This window comes from Sinocyclocheilus rhinocerous, unplaced genomic scaffold (assembly GCF_001515625.1).
Source record: "Sinocyclocheilus rhinocerous isolate Xijiao unplaced genomic scaffold, SAMN03320098_v1.1 scaffold2318, whole genome shotgun sequence".
NCBI lineage: Eukaryota > Metazoa > Chordata > Actinopteri > Cypriniformes > Cyprinidae > Sinocyclocheilus > Sinocyclocheilus rhinocerous.
Window position 1 is genome coordinate 224,306 of NW_015654931.1, and position 22,220 is coordinate 246,525.

Sequence of the window (22,220 nt, forward strand, 5' to 3'; positions counted from 1 at the left end):
ATTTAACATATCTTTGTTGAATAAAAGTATAAATTCCTTTCAAGAAAAAAAATATATATAGAAAACCGGTATTTTAAACTGCAATAATATTTTACATTACCATTTTTTCTGTATTTTTTAACAAATTAATGCAGCCTTGATAAGCATTAGAAACTTCTTTAAAAACATTAAAAGTCTTCCTGAACCCAAACTTTTTCTTTAATCTAAAATCCAATGATGATACATGATATAAAAAAATAGTTCCTGTTTATGCAGACTGCTGCAGCATTTCCCCTCCCCCATGTGAAATTCACTTCAAACAAATCTACCCTTGAAAAGCACGTGAAAGCAAAGAAAAAGACATGAATCGGATTAGTCAAAAGTCTGGCAAGGTGAAACGTTTTTTTTAAATGTAAGGGTGCTCACTTGATGAAAATGGCCATTTTCCTCTTGCTTGTTTCAGACCTGTGCTCCTTATCCAGTGACCTTGTACACACCTGGAGAGAGCAATAGACAGCACTTTATTACATCAGAAAACCATGTGAACTAGATCAGTTTAGTAAAGGATCAGTGTGTAATGTATATGATTCAGTGATGCAGCAGGGTTTATACCTCCAGCAGAAAACTGATGGTGTTTTTGCTGGGTTTGAGGAGCAGCTGATGGAAGGACACACTGAGGATGCCACCCTCCAGTGCATCTCTCACTGCGTTACACACACACAGTTTATGACACACTTCCTCCAGAGACCTGTCCCTGTCATTTAAAACACACAGACACACAAACAGTATATTGAAGGAATATACAACAAGCTCTATGGACAGCGTGTGTGGCATGTCATTTACCACATTTATTTACTACACTTATAATGGAATTCTATGAGGAAAGACATCCAGGGAGTTTATAAGCAAAATATACTACAGCTTTGATTACATTAATTCTGTAAGAATTTTGTAGAAGGAAAACGGGTTTGTATCTTCTTATTTTGAACCCTTAAAGAAGGGGGTAGAGGAAATGTCTGTATTTCATTTCTGGCTTAAAAAGGGGAAAAGGGATGGAGGCAAGTGTACACAGATCTTTTATACTGTACTGTCAAATGCTGTGATCTGCATGGTTGCCCTTTGCTTGCTAGGCTTTCATTGAGTTCACAAGAAAATTAAGCTGTGATCACAAGAAAACAACTTATGCAGTGATCAATCGAAAATAAGAAAAATAATAATAATCCATCGCCTCTTAGGGCTTCCGTGAAACACATTCCATACTGAGGAACGAGTCTCTGAACATTTGTGTGGAGATAGATGGTGATAGATTTAAATCCTAAACACACATACAATCATCCATTGAGCATCTAAACAGCATCTCACCCTTGTTGAAGCTTGTGCAACAGCTCTAGCTGAATTGAATGTCTGAAGCTGTTGGGTAGACTGAGTGTAACGTTGTCTCTGATGAAGGCCTCGATCAATGCCTATACCATGAAGACAGAAAACAGAGACAGTAACGGTTATTGTTATACAAATTCACATTCTACCAACTGCACAATCATGTCAAGCTCCAGTCAATGTGTGGCTGAGGTTTATATAGGTTATAGGAGGAACAAAAAATCAGTTATGCAGATTTATGTCTCTACAGTGGACTTGACCTTTTACCAACCAGAAATGTTTCTTATAAGCAGTATAATATTTTTTATTAACAGTATAATATTATAAACAGTATGCTATGATCAGGGTTTCTGCAGACATGAACAAGTTAAATTTAAGACTTTTTAAGACCTTTTTAATACCACCTTATATTAAATTTAAGACCTAAACCTGTAATGGAAATACACATTTTATTACATACATATATGTAATATTTAATGTGTATAAATTAAAAAGAAAACAAAATATCATTGCTGTAATAAATGATATTTATTACTACGATATACAGTGAACTTTTCATGTCAGCAGACAATATTCCATACAAAATATCCCTATTTTAGCGGTAATGAGACCAAAAATATTTAAGACCCATCGAATCCGAATTTAAGACATTTTAAGACTTTTTAAGGACCCGCGGACACCCTGTATGATAGAGTGCTGCCAGGGTGGAGTATGAAATATGCTATGTTGAAGGGTTCAACATACACCAAAAACAAAAAGCTGGATATCCACTTTATGACATATCCCAAAAACGTTCAAGCTGGTAGTTATCAAACCCTTATCAAAAAGCCCCAGCTAGTCCCATGAGAAGCTGTTAATTGTAAAGCAATCTCAAATGTCCCATTTATGTCTAGTAGTAGTGTTGCCCTAACCAACTGTTCATTTCTGCAGAACCGTTTTCTGTGAAGAGTTTCCTATCCAATTGCTACCAGTTTGTTTGTGTTAATTGTGGGATGGAGTACGGAGTACCACAGGGTTCAGAATTAGGTCCTCTACTATTCTCTTTGAATATGCTTCCCTTGGGAGAGGTTACCATGGCAGGAACCATGGCATTAGTTTACACTTATGCAGAAGATACTCAGCTTTATATTTCCGCCAGTCCTACCTCAATAGACCTTTATCACACTTCCTATATCCAGTAAGTGAAGCAGCGTCTCGCCACTTCCGGTCCCATCGCAACACAATCCAAACTAATGGGCGAATCCTCTCTTTCCTTTATTTTTTTCTTCTCTTGCTACAGCTGGTACTGCAGTGTACCTGGCTGCTTTAATTCTAAACAACGACAAACTGCCTAAGTTTTCACGATTTCCTGACACAACACGATTTGAGGAAAGCATGGATGAGACTGATGCGGAGGGATGAAGGTCCTTCTCAAATATTATACAGGAGAATGTTCGTGCGTAGTATGCATTTTGAAACTGAGGATGTTTAGGGCTACATCTCATATCTTCAACCTGCTGAAATGTTCCTATCAATATATTTCCTTTCCAAATGTGCATTCTGAATAAATACATTTATTTCCCAACTAACCTGCTGCAGATAAGTTTGTCTTTTCATTAACAATGTTTTTTCTTACTGATCATATTTCATACCTGTTTAAATTTTTTAAATGTATTTGACTAAACACCCTTACAAAAATTAACCATGGTTTTATTATAGTAAAAAACGTAGTAACCATGTTTGTTTGGTTTTTTTTTCGTGGACTGATTTCCATTTGTATTACCAGTTTTACTACACATACTATCGTTGAACTATGGTTAGCAAAACCATGGTTAATTTTCGTAAGAGCATTATTAAAATAGATGAATGAATGCGCCGAAGTTGCCTTAAAGAAATTTTACAATGTTAAACATTTAGGCTAATTAATCTTAAACAGTATAATGCATTGACATCTTGCATCTTTTTCATCAGGTCTAGCACACACTACAGCATCGCAGTCACTATTAAACGAGCACTGTGTGGTGAAATCATCTCGCATGTTTACGAGCCAAGGCTTTCTCAGATCGGCTTACGTTGGATTAAAACTACAAGTTCCGTTGAGTTTAGAAAATTCTGTGCACAGTAATCATCAGAATATCTATTCACCTGTCTCTGAAAATGAACGGATTTTGAAATCATCCAGCAGATGCTCATTTTAAACAGGCATTTTATTCAACTAGGTGATTACAGCACATTGAAAAATATACATAACCGGAAGAATCGATACACTGCTTTGGCGAGCACTTTCAGTAATCAATTCCGCTGTGATAAAGGTCTATTCTCCAAGTTAGCAAGCAGATGCAGTAGTAATATCAAAGACTGGATAGCTAGTAATTTTCTACTTCTGAATTCTGACAAAACAGAGGAATGTATTAGTTAGGTATTAGTTGGCCTGAAAACCTCTGAACATAAGACAATAAAACAATGTTTTTGATGGATTTACTGTTACACAGACTTCCACAGTTAAGAACCTTATGTCTGATAGAAATCTGTTCTTTGACAATCATATTTCCAATGTTATTAGAAGACTTGTTCCACCTTATAAGTGTTGCTACACTAAGATATGCTCTCTGTTTCTGATGCTAAAAAGCTCATTTATGCATTCTAGACCTTAATACTGAAAAGTCTAACTAAATTCTGCAGGATTACTTGAAAACTACAGGCAGGCGTGTTTGATTCTTTTCCATTTGGCTCCTTAACTACAGACCAGTCATTGTTTAGGACTCAGAGACACTCTCCGAGTTTAAGCATAAACTAAAGGCCTATTTTTTTATTAGTCCAGCATACACCCATTTAATTAATTCATACCTCACTGTTATTCTTCATTATTCAGGTCCTCTGGAATTGAAAACATCTCTCATATACTACAAGTCTGCTCTAAATTATTTAACATGATCTCTAAGGGAATATTAGTCTTTTGCATTTCTTCCTATCCTTAGGAGACATATCCAGCAGATCCAGCTCTGGCCCAGCTTCATGTTGCTCTTTGATGCAAGGGGCATCTCTACGATCAGTGTCTTCATCTATTCAGTCTTCTTCAATAAAATGCACAGAGAATAAACTACTATACTGCTTCCAGATGTACACTACACCTACCTGATGAACCATAATGTTCAATCCTGAAAAGACTTTAAAGAATTGGCCCGCTGGTGTAGCCTGGTTTCTATTAAGGCAGTGGTCTCAAACTCAATTCCTGGAGGGCCACAGCTCTGCAGAGTTTGGCTCCAACCAGCTCCAAATCACACCTGCTTGGAAGTAGAGATCGACCGATATGTTCAGTACTGTTTTTGTTAATAAAGCACTATTTTAGTTTTTGTTCAGTATCAATTTTAAAACTATCGGCTAATTAATCGGTATCGGCCAGTGTGGTCCAACCTAGCTATAGGTATCGGCAAAATCCACTATCGGTCGACCTCTAGTCCTGTCCCAATAAAGACGTAACTTTGTGTGAATTAAATAATATGCAACCATGAATGGGCGCATGTTGGAAATAAAAGTGCTGAATTTAATTCGCTCTCTGTTGTCTATGCTCATCGTTAGTCTCGTGAAGTCGGAGTCACGTAGGCTAAGATAATCCGTCAAGTCCTCTCCCAATAAAGACGTAACTTTTTTATAACAGTAAATAAATATCGGTTCTGCATATCGGTTATCAGGCACATAAACATGCAAATAATTGGTATCGGTATCGGTTATAAAATATCAATATCGGTCGATCACTACTTGGAAGTTTCTCCCTTGATTAGCTGGAGCAGGTGTGTTTGATTAGGGTTGGAGCTAAACTATGCAGAGCTCTGGCCCTCCAGGAATTGAGTTTGAGACAAATGTAGGTTTTTTTATCCATTATTCAACATCAAATAAAATTTTTGCATTCCTTGCCATAGATGCAAACTCTTAAAAGATTTGAACAAACTACTAACTTCAATTCACATCTACTATATGTAGGCCCTATATGTAATTTTTCCCACATACATACTGTACAGTACACTCACATAAAGTTCCATATACTATACAGCAAATCTCAACTGGTTCATCATTTATATTGTCACCAAACTATCCTATCGCTCAGCTCTAAACTGCTAAATGTGGACTATCAGGTATTATTAATAGGATGATTAATAAAATACATAAAACAGATGTAGAATAATAGAATATAATAAAGGTTTTATAGCATTATGAATTTCTGCTTTAAAACTATGTGTATTGTGAAAAGCACTATACAATGAAAAAAATGACTTAACCATGGCACTCTTATTGAATAAAAAGATATGATTACCACATGACTTGATACATAAGTTAAAACTGCTCACTTAGAATGAATTAGTAAATCATCGTAAGACTTACTAAAAAAGCAATATACTATAAATCTGTGGGAAGTTTGTGTGGAAGGCTCACACCAAAATTCAGGAGAGCTGTTTTAACTTCAACACAAAGGTTTTTAAATCAATAAGAGCACTATTTAATGGTAGTGAAAGTTGTTGCTGACCCCATAATCGTGGTTCCTCATGAAGCAGCTGATCTGGCCGTACGGGGTGAGCTGGCTCTCGCTGGGGTCTGAGGCTTCGGTGAGGGTTTTGCAGGCGCTCCAGTATCCAGCCAACCGCTGCTCATCCACACAACAGAGCGATGCAGAGGAATCCAGCTGCCATCAGACACAGCAACAAAAACAACGTCATGACTGAGAAACACGTGGATTATCTCAACAGATTACTAAAGTCCTGGGATGCTGATTGGTCAATACAGCATTGGTCATGAAGGTGAGTAAATAATGACAACATGTACTTTTTTGAGTGAAGTGTTGCTTTAATTTAATAACGACTCACCTTTGTGAGCAGTTCTCGTGCCATTCTGAAGTGTTCTCTGGCTTTCTCATACACTGAAGGGTCAGAACAGCCTTGCTGAAAGTGAATGCCTCCTAAATCGTAATGCACCTGCCAGATATCAATTATAGTTCACTTTTAAAGAAAGAATGAACCCAAAAATGAAATTTTCCTGGAAATATCCTCACCCTCAGGCCATCCAAGATTTAGAAGAGTTTGTTTCTTCATGGGAACAGATTTGGGGCAATAAAAACATCACAATAGTCCACACAAATCTTCATATATACTTTTAAACTGTCACTTCTAATGAACATGCGAGTCCATAATAACGCTTGCTCCACTGAACAAGTCTCTCACAAAGTCTCTCTATAAGTTTGCAAATGTTGTTTGATCTGCGCATATTCCTCTCCTGATGATTTTTCACTGGTGAAAGCAAAATTATGGATTACTGGTTTTAGCTGGAGGCAAAAGTTTAAAGTTAAAAACATCTTAATGATTTATTTCTTATAAAAAACGCACAGCTTTTGGCTTCTCAAGATGTTAACTGATGGACTGGAGTGGTGTGGATTACTTGTGGATTATTGTGTTGTTTTTATCAGCCGTTTGGACTCTCATTCTGACGGCACCCATTCAAGTGAGTGATGCAAGTGATGCAATGCTACATTTCTCCATTTCTTTTTCAAATGAAGAAACAAACTCATCTACTTCTTGAATGGAGTAAAATGTCAGCATATTTTAAATTTTGAGTGAATTATTCCTTTAAAAACAGAACAGATCTTCACATGACAAATTTTCACATTCCAGCAGAGTTAACTAGTGTGATTTATTTCCCTGTAGGACACACCTGACAGTGCAGGTGATCGGCGCTGATGCGCAGTCCTGCGGTGGACGACTCAGTCTCTCCATTGGCTGTACTGGGATCAGCAGCCAGCAGGTCTAGGGTTCGAAGCGTGTGGATGTAGAAGTCTTTTTTAATGTTCAGGGCTCTTTCTAACACCATGATAGAGTCTGCGGCCTGTTCTCTGAGCTGAGGAGCACACCGTTAAACGAGTGACAGGGCTATGATGAGCTTTCTTAGAGAATAAAAATGCCATTTTGTGACATCAGACACTGATGAAAGAAACAATAAAACACATTAATCCTTTGTACTTAATCAAAATGAAGTAAGGAAGTTGTGGCATCGCATTACGTCTCACTGCTTCTTTTGCTGTTAATCTGTTGCACTAATTGCAATATTGTGTGAAACTCTCCTTTTGTTTTATTATTTTTGTACAACCCAAAGCTAGAGCAATCAGATATCAGCATATAAAAGCACAAATTTCAGTCATACCACACTCAGTATGTTATCCGTCAGTTCTTTTTCCTGCTGCACCAAACTCATCCTACAGAACACAAAACACTATTAGCGCTTAAACAGCACACAACACAAAAACACTGACACCCATGTTATCCCTTCCTTACATATTCAGCTGATGTGGTCCAGGTTTGGTCTGCTTCTCTGGAAAGCTGCTCAACACGATGGTACGAATGGCCCTATTGAGACAAAGATCATATTACACTGCTAACACAGCAAGACACACTACACTTTAAGCAACAGTAAAAGAGGTGAATTTCTTTGTTGTCTACTTAATTTTCATCAGAAATCAACAAAAACAATTTTGCATTATAGATATACTGTAGATATATAGATATGGTCAAGATGTACAGCAGAGAGGCAGTTATTTTTTTTAATAGTTCAACAGACCAATGGAGTCCATTATTCTGCTTGTGTCAATGGTTACAACACAGAGACGTTGTTCAGATTTCAAGATCTGTCCTTCATACGCTCTTGTGTGTAGGACTCATTTCTTACGCATCTCTTCCCAAGCCTTCATTGCTAATTCCAAAACATAATTTTAGAGCTATTAATGGAAGCTTGAGCCATTCATATGCAGACTAACGCAGTTACTGGAGTGAAAGAGAAAGAAAGAGATTAAGCAGGCGTGAATTCCATGAGTCTAGTAAAGTGATATGGAACTCTAACATTACTGTGCATTTACTGGAAAATAATTGCACACATTAGAACAGAATCAAGCATTCAACAGCCCCATGGTATAATATGATGTGCCAATAATCAATATAATTAATCGCAAATTAATCACACATCAGTTTTGGCTGAGAAATTTCCCCCCAAAAGATCATTTAAAGTCATTATTGAGTTAGACAAGGAATAAACATTTTTATTCAGCATTTTATAATGATAATAACTAATAGTTATTAGTTGTTTTTTTTTTAATGAATATTGAAATATGATTTTTTTTTTTTTTTAAAGATACTCTCAATATAAATCTAAAACCACCAGTAGGTGGCAGCAAGTCCCTGTTTAAATGAGTGAGAAATTCATTTCCACCAATTAGTTCAAATGGTTAACTCGTTCAGAAACTAAGCAAGTGACTGTTTTTGTGTTTAATTTTTTTTTTTCCATAAACCTTCTCTCATTTCAAAGGCTGTGCCTTTGTAGGCCGCATACAGCACAGAGGAGGTCTCATTTCAGAGCAGTAATCATTACAAAATTGACTGTAATTCCTCATGAGGCATAATCTACTGTCATTTCTTTCTAACTTGGGAATGTAATGGGAACTTTTCTGAAATGAGACCGCCTCAATGATGCATGTGGCCGGCGAAAGCGATCTCCGGAGGACGTTTGAAATGAGACGCAGCCAGAGAAATTACAAAGTATAGCTAAACCTGCATAAACTATGACACAGTTGAGCTGTCGCACTGACCATCTGTTGTAGATGAGCACGGCCATGGCTGTGGTGGGCGGCAGGGTGGACAAATCCAGATCTACATGCTTAACTCCAGGAGGAACACGACTGGCGCACAGAAGCTCATTCAATAACATATTAAGCACAGGGATGGTCAAACTGTCAATCAAACAGAAAGACAAAAACAAGAAATCAGACAAGATGTAATTCTTTGAATATCTACATTTCATAAAAAATATCCATGTCCAATTGTCCAACACAATTTTTACATTTTCATAAGAGAATGTAAGTGGAGTTTGGCTGTGCAAAAAAATCATTTCCCCAATGCTCAGGCATTGCTTTGTGGCTTTTCTAACTTTGTTTTAGCACATTGCTCTTAGCGTGCTAATGTGGTAATCCAGACCTGCCAACCTTGGAAAAAGTTTTTGAGTACCACCAGGTTTACTGGACAGGACACAGGGGTTTTATATATTCCTAGATAGCTACATTATTACTTGAAACTCCTTGATGGCTAATGACAAAATCATAATTGCATGATTTAATGTTAAATTTTTCCAAATATTAGTACTACGGGTCACACACACGTTTGTGCTGTTCCTGTTATACAGTATTTTAGAGTAAGCAGTAGGGATGCAACAATACAGCTAGAACACGGTTCAATAAATACCTTTGTTTTTTTAACCAAGGTTTTCTGATGGCTTGGCACATCTGAGTATTTTTGTGCCATTTAAAATGCTATAAAAAAAATAAATTTAAAAAAATTAAAAAAACTCCAGAACACTAAAGTACACTTTAATTAAAACTCCAGAACACTTCTGTACACATGGATTATTATTTATGTCTACTTCAAATTTCTTTTGAGAGAATTATTATTTTTAGGGATTGGCCATTATTAACACACATATAATGTCTGTTTCATTCATACTGCGCACAGAAACGCCGCATATGCATCACAGAAGTAAAACTCATGATGATTCAGGAAATCTCGGTAACATTTTAGATTAGGGAACGCTTATTCACTATTAACTATGACTTTTCCCTCAATAAATTCCTAATTTGCTGCTTATTTATAGTTAGTGAGGTAGTTGTTAAGTTTAGGTATTGGGTAGGATTAGGGATGTAGAATAAGGTCATGTAGAATAAGGCTTAATTACTACTAATAAATGGCTAATATTCTAGTGATATGCATGCTAATAAGCAACTAGTTAAGAGACCCTAAAATAAAGTGTTACCGAAATCTCTAATATGAACAAAGGATCCCCTTCGTTTTGCACAGTAAATATTACACCCATAAACTAAAATTTGCAAACCGTATACCCAAATGTGAATTATTCTTAATAGAGATGGAATCGTTAAAAAAGTTCTCAGTGTTAATTAATAACAAAAAGAATGGAATTTTGTTAAATTTCATGGAGAAATTTCTTGTGAAGTAATGTCTATGTATCTCAAATTTCATGTATTCTTTGAATATGTCTTCAGGTTGTTGTTGTTTCCTTCTTTTTTTTCAGTTCTCTGATTGTTTATGGTCATGTTATAATGTGAACATCCTCTGTGCATATATGTTGAAACTTGATGTTAACTTTGCTTGAATTAATAATAATAAAAAAAAGGATCCCCTTTGTTTCAGCCATCCTTATAACTGAATAAAACAAGATATAAACACTAGACTGTGACGATGGGTCAGCTTATCTGTGTTCTTAAAACCACCTTGGGAATTTTCATAATGGTTAAGTATATTTATAATCCATTGCTAATCGACATAGACTTTTTTCATGGAGAAATTTAAATAAAAAAATAAAACGCACGGAGATTAATTTAAGCCAGCATACTTTGAGGTCAAAATGCGTAGCCGCTACGCAAAATGCGTACAGGTTGGCAGGTCTGGGTAATCTGGGTGGTTGCTAATAAAAATAAAATGTATTTCAGGTAACAGAGAAAATCAGTATTGTATGAGTATTAATATCAATGTTTTATCATCGCTCACCCTTTCTCTAGCAGGTTCAGATCCCAGGTCAGGTGTGCAGCAGCCTTGAGAGCCATCAGCTTCAGTGTGCGGTTCCTCCGGTTGTCCGCTGGCGGCTGAACCTGGTTCTGCTCATTCACAGACGGCTTGGAGGCTTGCTCCAGAAACTGAACGATGAGCTGAACGGGAGACGGATCTGTGGAAAACATTTAAAACTTCATTCTGAAGCTTATCTCAGGAAACCAAGAACTCATGGAAAAGCATTTGCAGCCGATTTTACTTCTGTAATGTGACACATATTCCAGCGAATCAGCACATTTAGATTTTATCCAAGCAGAGATTATGAAGACGTTACCAAGTTGAACTTAAAATAATATACAGCACACTTATTACAAGGACAGTCCTGTGGCATAACCTCAACCTTAGAAAAATACTTATATTTACTTCAGTCAATATGTGGCCCTGGAGCACAAAAGCAGTCATAAGTAGCACAGGTATAATTGTAGCAATAGCCAACAATACATTGTATGGGTCAAAATTATAGATTTTTCTTTTATGCCAAAAATCATTAGGATATTAAATAAAGATCATGTTCCATGAAGATATTTAGTAAATTTCCTACCGTAAATATATCTAAACTTAATTTTTGATTAGTAATATGCATTGCTAAGAACTTCATTTGGAAAACTTTAAAGGCGATTTTCTCAATATTTTGATTTTTTTTGCACCCTCAGATTTTCAAATAGTTGTATCTCGGCCAAATATTGTCCTGTCCTAACACACCATACATCAATTGAAAGCTTATTTATTCAGCTTCAGATGATGTATAAATGACTGGTTTTGTGGGCGAGGATGACATATAAGTCATGATAATATGCAATCACCTTCAAGCAATGTAAGAGGATTTGTTTGTTTTCCTGACATTTTGTTTATTTATGTGTCCTGTCACATTTCATAAACTGACCGGGAAATATTTTACAGTTCTCATAATAACATGAAAGAGCTCTAACACTGTGTTTTGCGCCATTGTTTTGGCAATGTATCTGTCAGTCGAACTACAATAGAAATCAGGGTAGGGCTTGGTGCACTGGATGGTGACTCCAGGGCACAAGACAGATACCTGGATGAGGGCCCTGCAGGTGCTGCTCCAGTAGCGATGGATCCAGCAGAAACTCGAACCAGGAGGCCTGCGGCGGGGTGCAGGGTCGACTGCCGCTCACCGCCTCGCGGTCTGCAGCTTCAACGCTCATACTGACCTGCAGAAAACATCAGCACACAGCGCAGCGCTGGGAAGATTACTCTGGAAATGTAATAGGTTACAGATTTCAAGTTACACTATTTAAAATGTAATAAGTAGTGTAACTATTTCAATTACTTAAAGTAATGTAACTGATTATATTTGATTACTTTTCTAAAATTCTAATGTTTTCAACTGTTAATCATTTTGAAACATGTAAAGCAGGCAGGGTAACTTTACAGTAGTACTCAAAACTGATTACTGTCACTTTCAAAAGCCTTCATCACTTGAATTGAAATTATAATAATTTAATTTTAAAGCGCAGTTTTAAAATCAGACTTTAGCACCTCTTTTTACTTTGAGATCATTCTGAGGTTAAATACAGATTTAAAATCACAAGATATAGTTTAATAGCTATGATACTGTTTTTGAAATAAAATCTTTGCATAGCTACGACAGGAAACACGGGCATCTAACAATGCCTTGGAAAAAAAGTTAATCTTAAAAAAATAAAGCATATACATAAATCCAAGTAGGAAATAAAACCGTTATCGAATAAGCATTGGTGTCTCATATTTTGGAGCAGTCACTGCAATTTATGAAAGAAATCAATTAAACCTGTATGTGGGTGTGAAAATATTCAGATAATCCTTACCATTGTAATCCTTAACATTTTCATAAGTAGGCTAACTGTAATTTAATTACAATTTTTTTCACAATAACTGTAACTGATTACAATTACATTTATTTTGTTATTAAATTACGTAATTCTATTACATGTAACTAGTTACTCCCCAACACTGATAAAGCCTAATAGCTCTGCCTCGAAATATAGCGAGCCGATGCCTAAACAGTGTTATTGTTTTGAGTGCGGAATGTATATATGATGCCTAAAAATGCTGTCTGGGTAGGCAGCTCACAAGGATTTGGCACACGGTGAACATCTGTGATGTACTGGTTCAACTTTTTATTAGCTTTTCATTGCAATCATATTATTTCATTACGTTTTAGTCACCGATGATTATTAACGACAGTAATATTGTTGTCAGTAATGTTCCAATTTAACATCAGACTCGTGTTAACTGTTTAGATGTGAGCTCAATGTTAGTCTTTGGTCATTATAATCTCACTGAAAGAGGCAATTTTATAATCTCCTGCATTATCACTCACCGGTTTGAACGTCTGAATAAATAATACGATAGAAATCACAAACAGTTTCTATTAACGCGAAGAGTTGTGTTCCCAAGACGCCATAGTAATGTGTTTCGTCTTCTTCTTCTTCTTCTTTGACGTTTTATGGCGGTTGGCAAACCAGCTTTAGGTGCATTTACCGCCACCTACTAGGATGGAGTGTGGAGCAATGACGTTAAAGGAAAACTTAAAAAAAAAATAATAATAATAATAATAATAATAATAAAATAAAAAAATTTGTAGTGATTCTTTAAATCCTGTTTATTAACTCTGTATCTTTGAGATACTTAAATAATATGGTAATGTGTTTCTTCAGTGTAGAGGATCTATGAGTGGCTGCGAGAAACAGCGCCGCTTACTGCACTGGCGCATATCATAGAGCGCATGTAATTCACTTCTTCTTTCTTTAGTTTTTATTTAACACTATCACTTTACAAACTCAAGTGGGGAACAATAATATACATATGAAAATATACACACTTTTCTTAAAATTAAATCGTCATACATAAATGTCCGTGTATATATGCCTACACACACTAAACAACAAACAATAATCAAAAACTTTCTTTAACCATTTAAGGGGGTTGCGAGAAAGGAAGGATAAATAAATAAATAAATAAATAAAGTACAAATTCTTATAAGTCTTAAAATGAAAGAGGCTCATACATAGTTTTACATAATTCACCAAGGGGTTGATTCTAAGTAGAGCGCATAATTAATACGAATAATTTGTAGGCTAGAAAATATTTTGGAAACACATTTGCTCAAAATGGCACATATTAAAACAAAAAAGTTAGTTTTGGTATATTTAAGTGTTCTTTTTGTGTTGTTGTTATATTAATTATGTTGATTATTTCCATAATATATTCTCTATATGTTTTCTTTAAGACATCCATAAAGTATAGCCTAATTATTTGTGTGAAGCAGGTGGCGAACAGCATTTGAGAATAGTTGAATACTTCAGTTCTGCTAATTCATTTCTTCTTCTTCTTCTTCTTCTTCTTCTTCGTCATACAGGCGACTGTGGACAGTTCTAATGAATTCGGGCGTTTTTTCAAAGGCGCTGGCTTTTTGTCACGTGACCTAATTAATATTCCGCGTGAGGTAATCACGCCCAAACTGCTGGAGACAGGTGTTATGAATGAAGTTCCCTCCGACACTTTAATGATCTGGTTTCTGCAGTGCTGCTCTTTATTCTCGATCCATACTCTGCTGAGTTTTAGGCACACATGGCTCGGCAGGGAGTGAACACGTTAGTTCTGGTTTTGTGTTGCATTGAGTTGGTTTTGTCACAGAGTGCCAAGCCGATCTCTACTTTAGATGCTTCTTCAATCACAGATGATAATGATAATGATGATTATTCTGATGGTGAAGCTGATCACTCAGAAGTGTCTACTCAAGACAGTGGACAGCTGATGAAATCAAAGCTGGCAGTTTACTGTAACAATGATACTATGAAAGTGATTTTGCCAGCTGGCTCTCTCAGTCAGGTTAAGGTTTTGGGTAAGTACTAGTATGTTCAGCAGTTTGTGTTTTCATACATGCATATTTAATTAACATTTCAGTTTCTGTTGTTAAAATGTGTAATTATTTCCAGGTGCTTCAGTGATTGAGTCTGTGCTTGGGGCCCCAGCGGCCTGTGGATACTCTCTGACACAAGACCACGGCGATAATGTGTTGGTTGTTGACTACACTGGCTGTCATGTCACCTTGGAGGTATTAACGAAGTTATACATTTACATTTAGTAGACACTTATCCAAAGCGACTTACAAATGAAGTAATCAAAATCAACAAAAGAGCAAGAATATGCAAGTGCTATGACAAGTCTCACTTAGCTTAACATATAGCGCTTTTAACAATACAGATTGTGTCAGAGCAGCTTTACAGTATTAAATAGGAAAACCGTGTTTAATAATGCAAAAGGACAACAGTAAATGCTCAATTTCAGTTAAAGTTCATCATTGTAAGAATAATAGTAGTTCAAGGCACTCGAATCATATTCAAAAAAAATTTAAAAAGCCTTTATTTCATCATGGCTATAAGTTTTAAGAACAGGTGACAAGTGCACACCTACGCGTTGCGGCTATTTTGCCTTCGTCAGGGTGTGAGTAACAAACACAATCTGAGTTCATTTTAAGCAGCAGTTAATTAGTCAAATAACAATCACCTGGTCGTTCTACACAGGACAAACAATAGAGAGGAAGTTCGACGATTACATATCAAATTAAATCAAGCACAATATAATCATGTATAAAGGAGGGAGAGAAAAAAAATAATAAAAATCACCACCAATATAATACTTCCAAATCTGAATTCTTATTACAAAAAAGGTACCAGGTCTAATTCCCCATTTAAGCCTGGAAGTTTAGTTGCTTTCAGTGTATAAATTCAAAAAGACTCTCTCTGTAAAAGCCTATTGACCCTATCACCTCCTCTTATTGACCTGGGGACATGTTCTATTCCGATTATCTTCAATGTACTTGGGCTACCATGATTTTTCTCTTTATAATGAAGGGCCATAGGATACAAAGGGTTACAAACTCGAAGTTCATCATTGGTTCGGTGATGTCATGGTCCGGTTCAGTTCAATAGTATCTGTGCAATCAAGTTAACGATTTCGATTTCTACTCCTGAATTTAACGTCAAGTCAGTTATTAAAGCAACAGTCCTTTACTCACCCTTATGTCTTTTCAAACATGTACAAAAAGTCTATATACACAAAAAAATGCTGGGTTAAATACAACCCAGTGCTGGGTAAAATATGTACAAACCAGCAATTTTTTTTTTTTTTTTTGACACCGCGGTTGGGTTACTACCCAGAGGATTGGGTTAAACATTTAACCCAACCGCTGGGTCAAAAAATAATAAAAAATTGCTGGGTTTGTCCATATTTTACCCAGCACTGGGCTGTATTTAACCCAGCGTTTTTAGAGTGTACAGTAAAAGTCAATGTTGTTTGAATCGTATTGACCATCAAAAGGGAAGATATTCTTATAGGTTTAGAATGACATGAGGATGAATTAACAATCTGTGTAACTTTTATACACATTCATGGTCCTATTCCAAAATAGGTCAGTGTGTGGTATTCCAAAGAAAAATGTTTTTCATCCAAATGTAATGACTTGTTCCACCTCTGAGACAAATCTGTGACCTTTTTCATTTGATTTCTCAAGCCTGCTTATCTCCTTCAAGCATCTGTCAAAAAAAAAAACAGAGGTGCACAGCTTTATGATAGTTTTGTCTTTTTAGGATGGCCATTACACTCTGAGGGTCCTCTACCCAGATGAAGCCGGACAGTTGGATATCGCTACAGTGTCTTGTGATGCAAACCAACGCCTCGCTGTTTCCCTGAAACAGCTGAGTGTGCGGTCAGATCAGATGCCAGTTTGTGCAAAACTCCCCCCGACACAACCGTCCCAGGCATCACCTGCCCTGCCTCCAGCAGGCCCTCTGCTGCTCAACAGCAAACCTGGAGGTGAACATCAGTCCCACTCTCACAGCTCACTGCTGCTCTAAAACTGCTGTGCTTCAACCCCACTGGTGAATGTGACTCATGAAAATTTATGGTTTTTAGGGAGCAGATTGTGCACAGATTGAACGTACAAATGAGACCGTATGAATTCAGACGAATTAGCCACTAATTCGCCAAAGTGTTGATGTGTCGGTCTTTCTCAAAGTAAGTGGTGATTTCTCTTAAGGCTGCAGCATCTCTGCCGATCAGAGGGTGTTGTGTGGCACCTCGGATATAACGCAAGATGGCTGTCTGGCTAAAGGATGCTGTTTTGATGCAGAGACCGCAGTCTGCTATTATCCCATGGATGGTATGTCCTCATCTATTCCATCTACTTCTGAAACTGCATATTCAAGAAACTTAAGTCTATTAAGGCAAGTCAGTTCACATAGTGTTATCATAAGTACCTCAAATCCTGCAGTTTTTAGGTCTGTCCACTTAGTGCACACACGCTCTTAGGGGTGTAAAATACTTGAACAAGGAACAAATCCCCCAAAATTACCCAAGTACGGTACTTGTACTTTTTCACTTGATTAAATTTCTGAGGAAAAAGCAGCACTTTTTATTCCTTACAAATTGAAAATACTTGTTACATTTATGCATTTTTATTTTATCTTGCATGCATTAAATGGGTAAACGGAAGCTCAAACGTATGCATATGTTGTGTGAGAACCAATGAGGTTTGTTTTCATGCAACAAGCACATTTCAGCTTCAGTTATAACTTTCATAAGTAAATATCTGGCTTCAAAAGTTTGCCATCAAATCTGAGAAAACATATTGAGGTACCAGTGTACCTTTTCATGGATGTGATCTGTTTTACTGTAGTGCTGTCAAACGATTAATCGTGATTAATTGCATTCAAAATAAAAGTTTTAGTTTACATAATGTTTATGTACGGTGTATATTATGTATATATAAATACACACGCATGCGTGGATATTTACGAAAAATGTTGTTTACATATTAAATGTGTATTTATAATATAAATTATATGAATATAAATGTACATGTAAATATTTTCAAAATATATACTGCGTGTGTGTGAATTTATATATACATAATATATATATACACAGTACTCGTACATATATTATGAAAATAATTTAGGTTTTGGATGCGATTAATCGTTTGACAGCACTTATGTACTGCTTAACTTTTTTTTTTAATGTATTTATTGTTTTAACGTCTTGTTTTCAAATGTAGTTTAATTTGGCTCAACCCTCTTATTTTCCCAGAATGCACTGCTGATAAGAACTTTGTCTTTGTTGTTTATAATGATTTCGCAAACATCTCTGTGAACCCCATGAGCTTGATGGTTGCTGGAAAGCCTGGTTGCAAGCCTGTTATCTCCAACAAAGACTTCGCCATCTTCAAGTTTTCTGTCTCTGAGTGTGAAACACGCTCTTTCGTGAGTGTTTTGTGAGTCAGCTTCCACAGTACTCGTACATATATTATGAAAATAATTTTGATTTTGGATGCGATTAATCGTTTGACAGCACTTATGTACTGCTTAACTTTTTTTTTTAATGTATTTATTGTTTTAACGTCTTTTCAAATGTAGTTTAATTTGGCTCAACCCTCTTATTTTCCCAGAATGCACTGCTGATAAGAACTTTGTCTTTGTTGTTTATAATGATTTCGCAAACATCTCTGTGAACCCCATGAGCTTGATGGTTGCTGGAAAGCCTGGTTGCAAGCCTGTTATCTCCAACAAAGACTTCGCCATCTTCAAGTTTTCTGTCTCTGAGTGTGAAACACGCTCTTTCGTGAGTGTTTTGTGAGTCAGCTTCTTCTTTACACTGACTCAGTTCATTGAAATAAGAGGAGAGCTGCTCTACAGGTCATTGGCGAGACGATAATTTACCTGGCTGAGGTACAGACCATCATCAGAGTTCGCAACCTGAAGTATGGCATGATCTCCAGGGATAACCCAATCAGGTTTTTGACTGTTCTTTTGCTGTGTTCAATGCATGTTCCTGGTCTTATAACGTCTTCACTGGGGGAAAAAAAAACTTGACCTAACTCAAGCCGAGTGTGATAGGTTGCCTTATTTTGAGTTAACTCAACAAGCAACTGACAACTTAAAAACTTTAGCTCATCTAATGAATAAAAGTCAGTCTATTGAATCTTCAAAGATCTGTCAGATCAACTAAAGATTATTTATCAATGCTAATCCTCTTTAACAATACTCTGTCTTTTAGATTTATCATTATTTTAAAAGTGCTGTATAATATGGGTAGTATCTGCCTCTTAACTAAAGGCAAACATTTATGCTGATGTATGACAAATGTATTAAGTTGCAATGAGATGCACATATAAAGTACTTCGGCACATGATTCTCAATCATGGTGAGGATCAACAAATTTTAAATCTGTAAAAATAAAAACTCTGATCCACATGACAGCTAACTGACAGTGACCGCAGCATAAATTAACTCAGTAAAATGTAAAACTGATAACATTTTAATAATTAACCACGTTTTCAAGCTGCAATGCTGGGAACTTGTGCAATATTGTTTTATAATATAATATTTATATTGTTATATTGCAATGTAAAATTGTTTGTTCAGATGACTCTATTTGGAAAGTTGGGAGAACATTGGTATATGTTGTGAATAAATATGAGTATCTAAGTAAGGTAAACAACTTTTAAACTGACTTCTCCTAAAAATTCTATGTTCAGGCTACTTTTTTACATTTGTTAGTAGAACTTTTCCAAAGTTGGATTTTTTTGTTTTTTTTTTTGTTTTTGTTTTTGTTTGTTTTTTACAGTGTTCATAATCTTACAGGCTGCTGTTGTATGCCTGTGTCTTATTTTTCCTCTGTCTTTAATTCTGTGCTCCTGAGACTGATGGTCGAATGCCGCTACCGGAGGGTTGCAGCCTCTCCCATGGTTGGCGGACCCGTGCTTGTGAGTGCAGGATACATGGTTATGAGTCCCAGTCTGCCTCCGTACCTGATGTCTGAAGGACTGTTTGGAGTTCAGCTTTTAATCTCTATGGGTAAACTTCAATAGCCATGTCAAGCTGGGCCCGTATTCACACAACTTTTTATCTTGCCAATAAGAGTTCTCCTAAATGGCAGGAAAAAAGTTTAGCTAAGTTTTCTCTTAAAACCTGTTCACAAAGCTGCTGAGACGAACTTTTACTAAGGAAGAGAGCGAAGTCTTGAGCTCAGAGTAAGCTCAGACCTGGTTGCTATGGATGATGTCAGCATGCTTACTAACTATGCGCACAGTGATTGGCTGATAGTCTCTGTCAGAGATTTATTCATAGAAATATTGTGCAGCGCGATATCATATTCAAAGGTTTAAAAATAAAAATGTTAATTGCCTCATTCAAATAAAGATTTTAAAATGCAGGCTAAGCGTCACTATTCAAATAAAGATTTTAAAATGCAGGCTAAGCGTCACTAATTAAACAAGTATATGTTCAGGTAATTGTCAGCCTCTTACATGTGCTTCACAAAAACAATTAGCAGATATGCATATCAACAGCCTTTTAATTAACAGAGTAGAATAATCATGGCTGATAGTAAGACATGCAATCGTAAAAGAAAACCAAACTGGACACAGCTGTTACTACTTGCCAACTGGTTAATGAAAACAGAAATAATCAAAGGAACATTAGGAGTTGGGATAACCTCCAAAACCAAAACGTTTCTAAAATGTTTATATTCCGAGGCAGATTGCCAGCAACAGCCGTTTTAGGATAGTTTGTGGCTTGGTCTTAGTGACTTAGGAGTCCTCTTCACTACTCCTAACCTTTCACAGATTTAGGAGCTAGTTTTACTGCTAAAAACGCTTTGTGAAATACTTTTAGAGCAAAAATTTAGGAGTCCTAAATTTAAGACTGACACGTCCATTATTTTTCAGATTTTCTCCTAAATCTGCGAGTTATGAGCTACTTTTAGCCTTAAGATGTTTTGTGAATACGGGCCCTGGTCTCTCTGATTAATCAGTAGTGATAGAATATGCCATACGGTCATAGCATTTACTATTTGAGATGACCCCTTTTTTTTGTTTGCTTTTGGCAGATGAGACTTTCACCAAGTTTTATCCACGGTGTCATCAGCCCCTACATGTTTTTTTGGGGAAGCCTGTGTATCTGGAGTTGCGTCTGAAGTCTCGAAAACCTGCAGCGACTCTCATAGTTCACTACTGTGTGGCCTATCCACGCTCTGCTCAGAGCGCCCTGATTCTGCTGTTTGATGGGTAAGAAACTGTGCCATATTTGATTTGTATGCATTTTTATATTTTAAGCTCATTAACATTCCATAGTTTCCATAGTTACCTGTTGCACTTCAAAGCCTTTAATTTCAGTTCAGTTAATTCCGTAAAAATAGTTGATATGCATAGTCACCTTTTTTATAGTGCTTTATACAATACAGATTGTCAAAGCAGCTTTATAATATTAAACGGGAAAGTTAGACGTTTTGCTCTTAGATGTCTTATTCAGCATTGATTAGTGTATTACACTTATTCTGCAGATGCCCCAATCCTCTCGACTCTGGCAGCACCTCCATCCTTTATATGAAACATCTTCCTCAGAATCGGCACCAGCGTCGCTTTGAGATCAAAGCCTTTCAGTTCATGGATTTGTCCACCAGAAAATACCTGAATGAGGAGGTAACTACACAAACACATGATCGGAAGCATGATTTGGAAAGACAAGCCAGTGGTTCACGTGTTCCTCCCTGCAAACAGATTTACTTCATGTGCTCTACTGAAGTGTGCTTGCCCTCTGGGTCACCTTGCACAGAGACCTGCTTCGATGGAAAGGTGAGTGTGTTCAGAATTTGTGTACGTTCACGCAGATGTTCATGATCTATTACAGTGACTTATTTCTATTGTCTGCCAGCTGATGTGATTTGTTGTCCATTTTCTTGTAGTCTCCCTGAACAAGGCCCAGGTGAACCACTGGCAATGGGAGTGTGTGTGGATCCTCCTGTTGGTGTTGTCTAACTTTGAATAAAATTTTATCTCCATCTTTGCACATTGTTCATTCTGACAAGCACTTAAGACTAAAGCATCTAACTGTCCAGGGATGCAGATGTATCGGGGTGAAAAAGCTTCCCAAAACTTCCCAGGACGGTCCTGGCACATGCTCTCAAGGAATAAATACATTTAATATCACTTTCAAAACTATCAAGTATTGGAGGGGAAAATAGTTTTATTAATACTAGACATAACTACTGTCAAATAATCTACGTTGTGTTTACAAACGTGCAAACCTTAACCTCATTCTTACACAAACTCGGTTGTTGTTAGTCATGAGTGGATGTTGTGTTGTGACTACAACGCTGCAGTAACATGTAAATAGAAAACTTAAAACACACACGTTGTGTTCCAAGCTCTGTTAAAAGTGTTAAAGTTCTTAT

The 22,220-nt window shown here is 36.5% G+C and overlaps 2 protein-coding genes across 2 annotated transcripts in view; one reads left to right on the forward strand and one right to left on the reverse strand.

Annotated features, from left to right (window-relative positions):
* The window catches only part of LOC107717725 (integrator complex subunit 8-like), a 29,174-nt gene extending 15,574 nt beyond the window's left edge, over positions 1 to 13,600 (reverse strand). Inside the window, exons 1-12 of the mRNA XM_016524561.1 lie at positions 13,309 to 13,600; positions 12,022 to 12,157; positions 10,923 to 11,097; positions 8,957 to 9,097; positions 7,653 to 7,724; positions 7,522 to 7,573; positions 7,036 to 7,218; positions 6,195 to 6,302; positions 5,858 to 6,013; positions 1,342 to 1,442; positions 592 to 733; positions 406 to 476 (exon numbers count right to left, since the gene is read on the reverse strand). Coding sequence (XP_016380047.1) covers positions 406 to 476; positions 592 to 733; positions 1,342 to 1,442; positions 5,858 to 6,013; positions 6,195 to 6,302; positions 7,036 to 7,218; positions 7,522 to 7,573; positions 7,653 to 7,724; positions 8,957 to 9,097; positions 10,923 to 11,097; positions 12,022 to 12,151 — 1,331 coding nt within the window. The 5' untranslated portion in view covers positions 12,152 to 12,157; positions 13,309 to 13,600. The remainder of the gene's footprint in view (positions 1 to 405; positions 477 to 591; positions 734 to 1,341; positions 1,443 to 5,857; positions 6,014 to 6,194; positions 6,303 to 7,035; positions 7,219 to 7,521; positions 7,574 to 7,652; positions 7,725 to 8,956; positions 9,098 to 10,922; positions 11,098 to 12,021; positions 12,158 to 13,308) is intronic.
* A 911-nt stretch (positions 13,601 to 14,511) lies between these two features.
* Positions 14,512 to 21,833, forward strand: LOC107717726 (zona pellucida sperm-binding protein 1-like). The gene is made up of 11 exons (XM_016524562.1): positions 14,512 to 14,832; positions 14,927 to 15,045; positions 16,580 to 16,805; positions 17,029 to 17,151; positions 18,078 to 18,250; positions 18,683 to 18,780; positions 19,689 to 19,843; positions 20,877 to 21,054; positions 21,330 to 21,468; positions 21,547 to 21,621; positions 21,732 to 21,833. Exons 1-11 carry the CDS (start codon positions 14,559 to 14,561, stop codon positions 21,738 to 21,740), a joined length of 1,569 nt encoding a protein of 522 aa, XP_016380048.1. The 5' UTR covers positions 14,512 to 14,558; the 3' UTR covers positions 21,741 to 21,833.
* Positions 21,834 to 22,220: the final 387 nt, after the last annotated feature.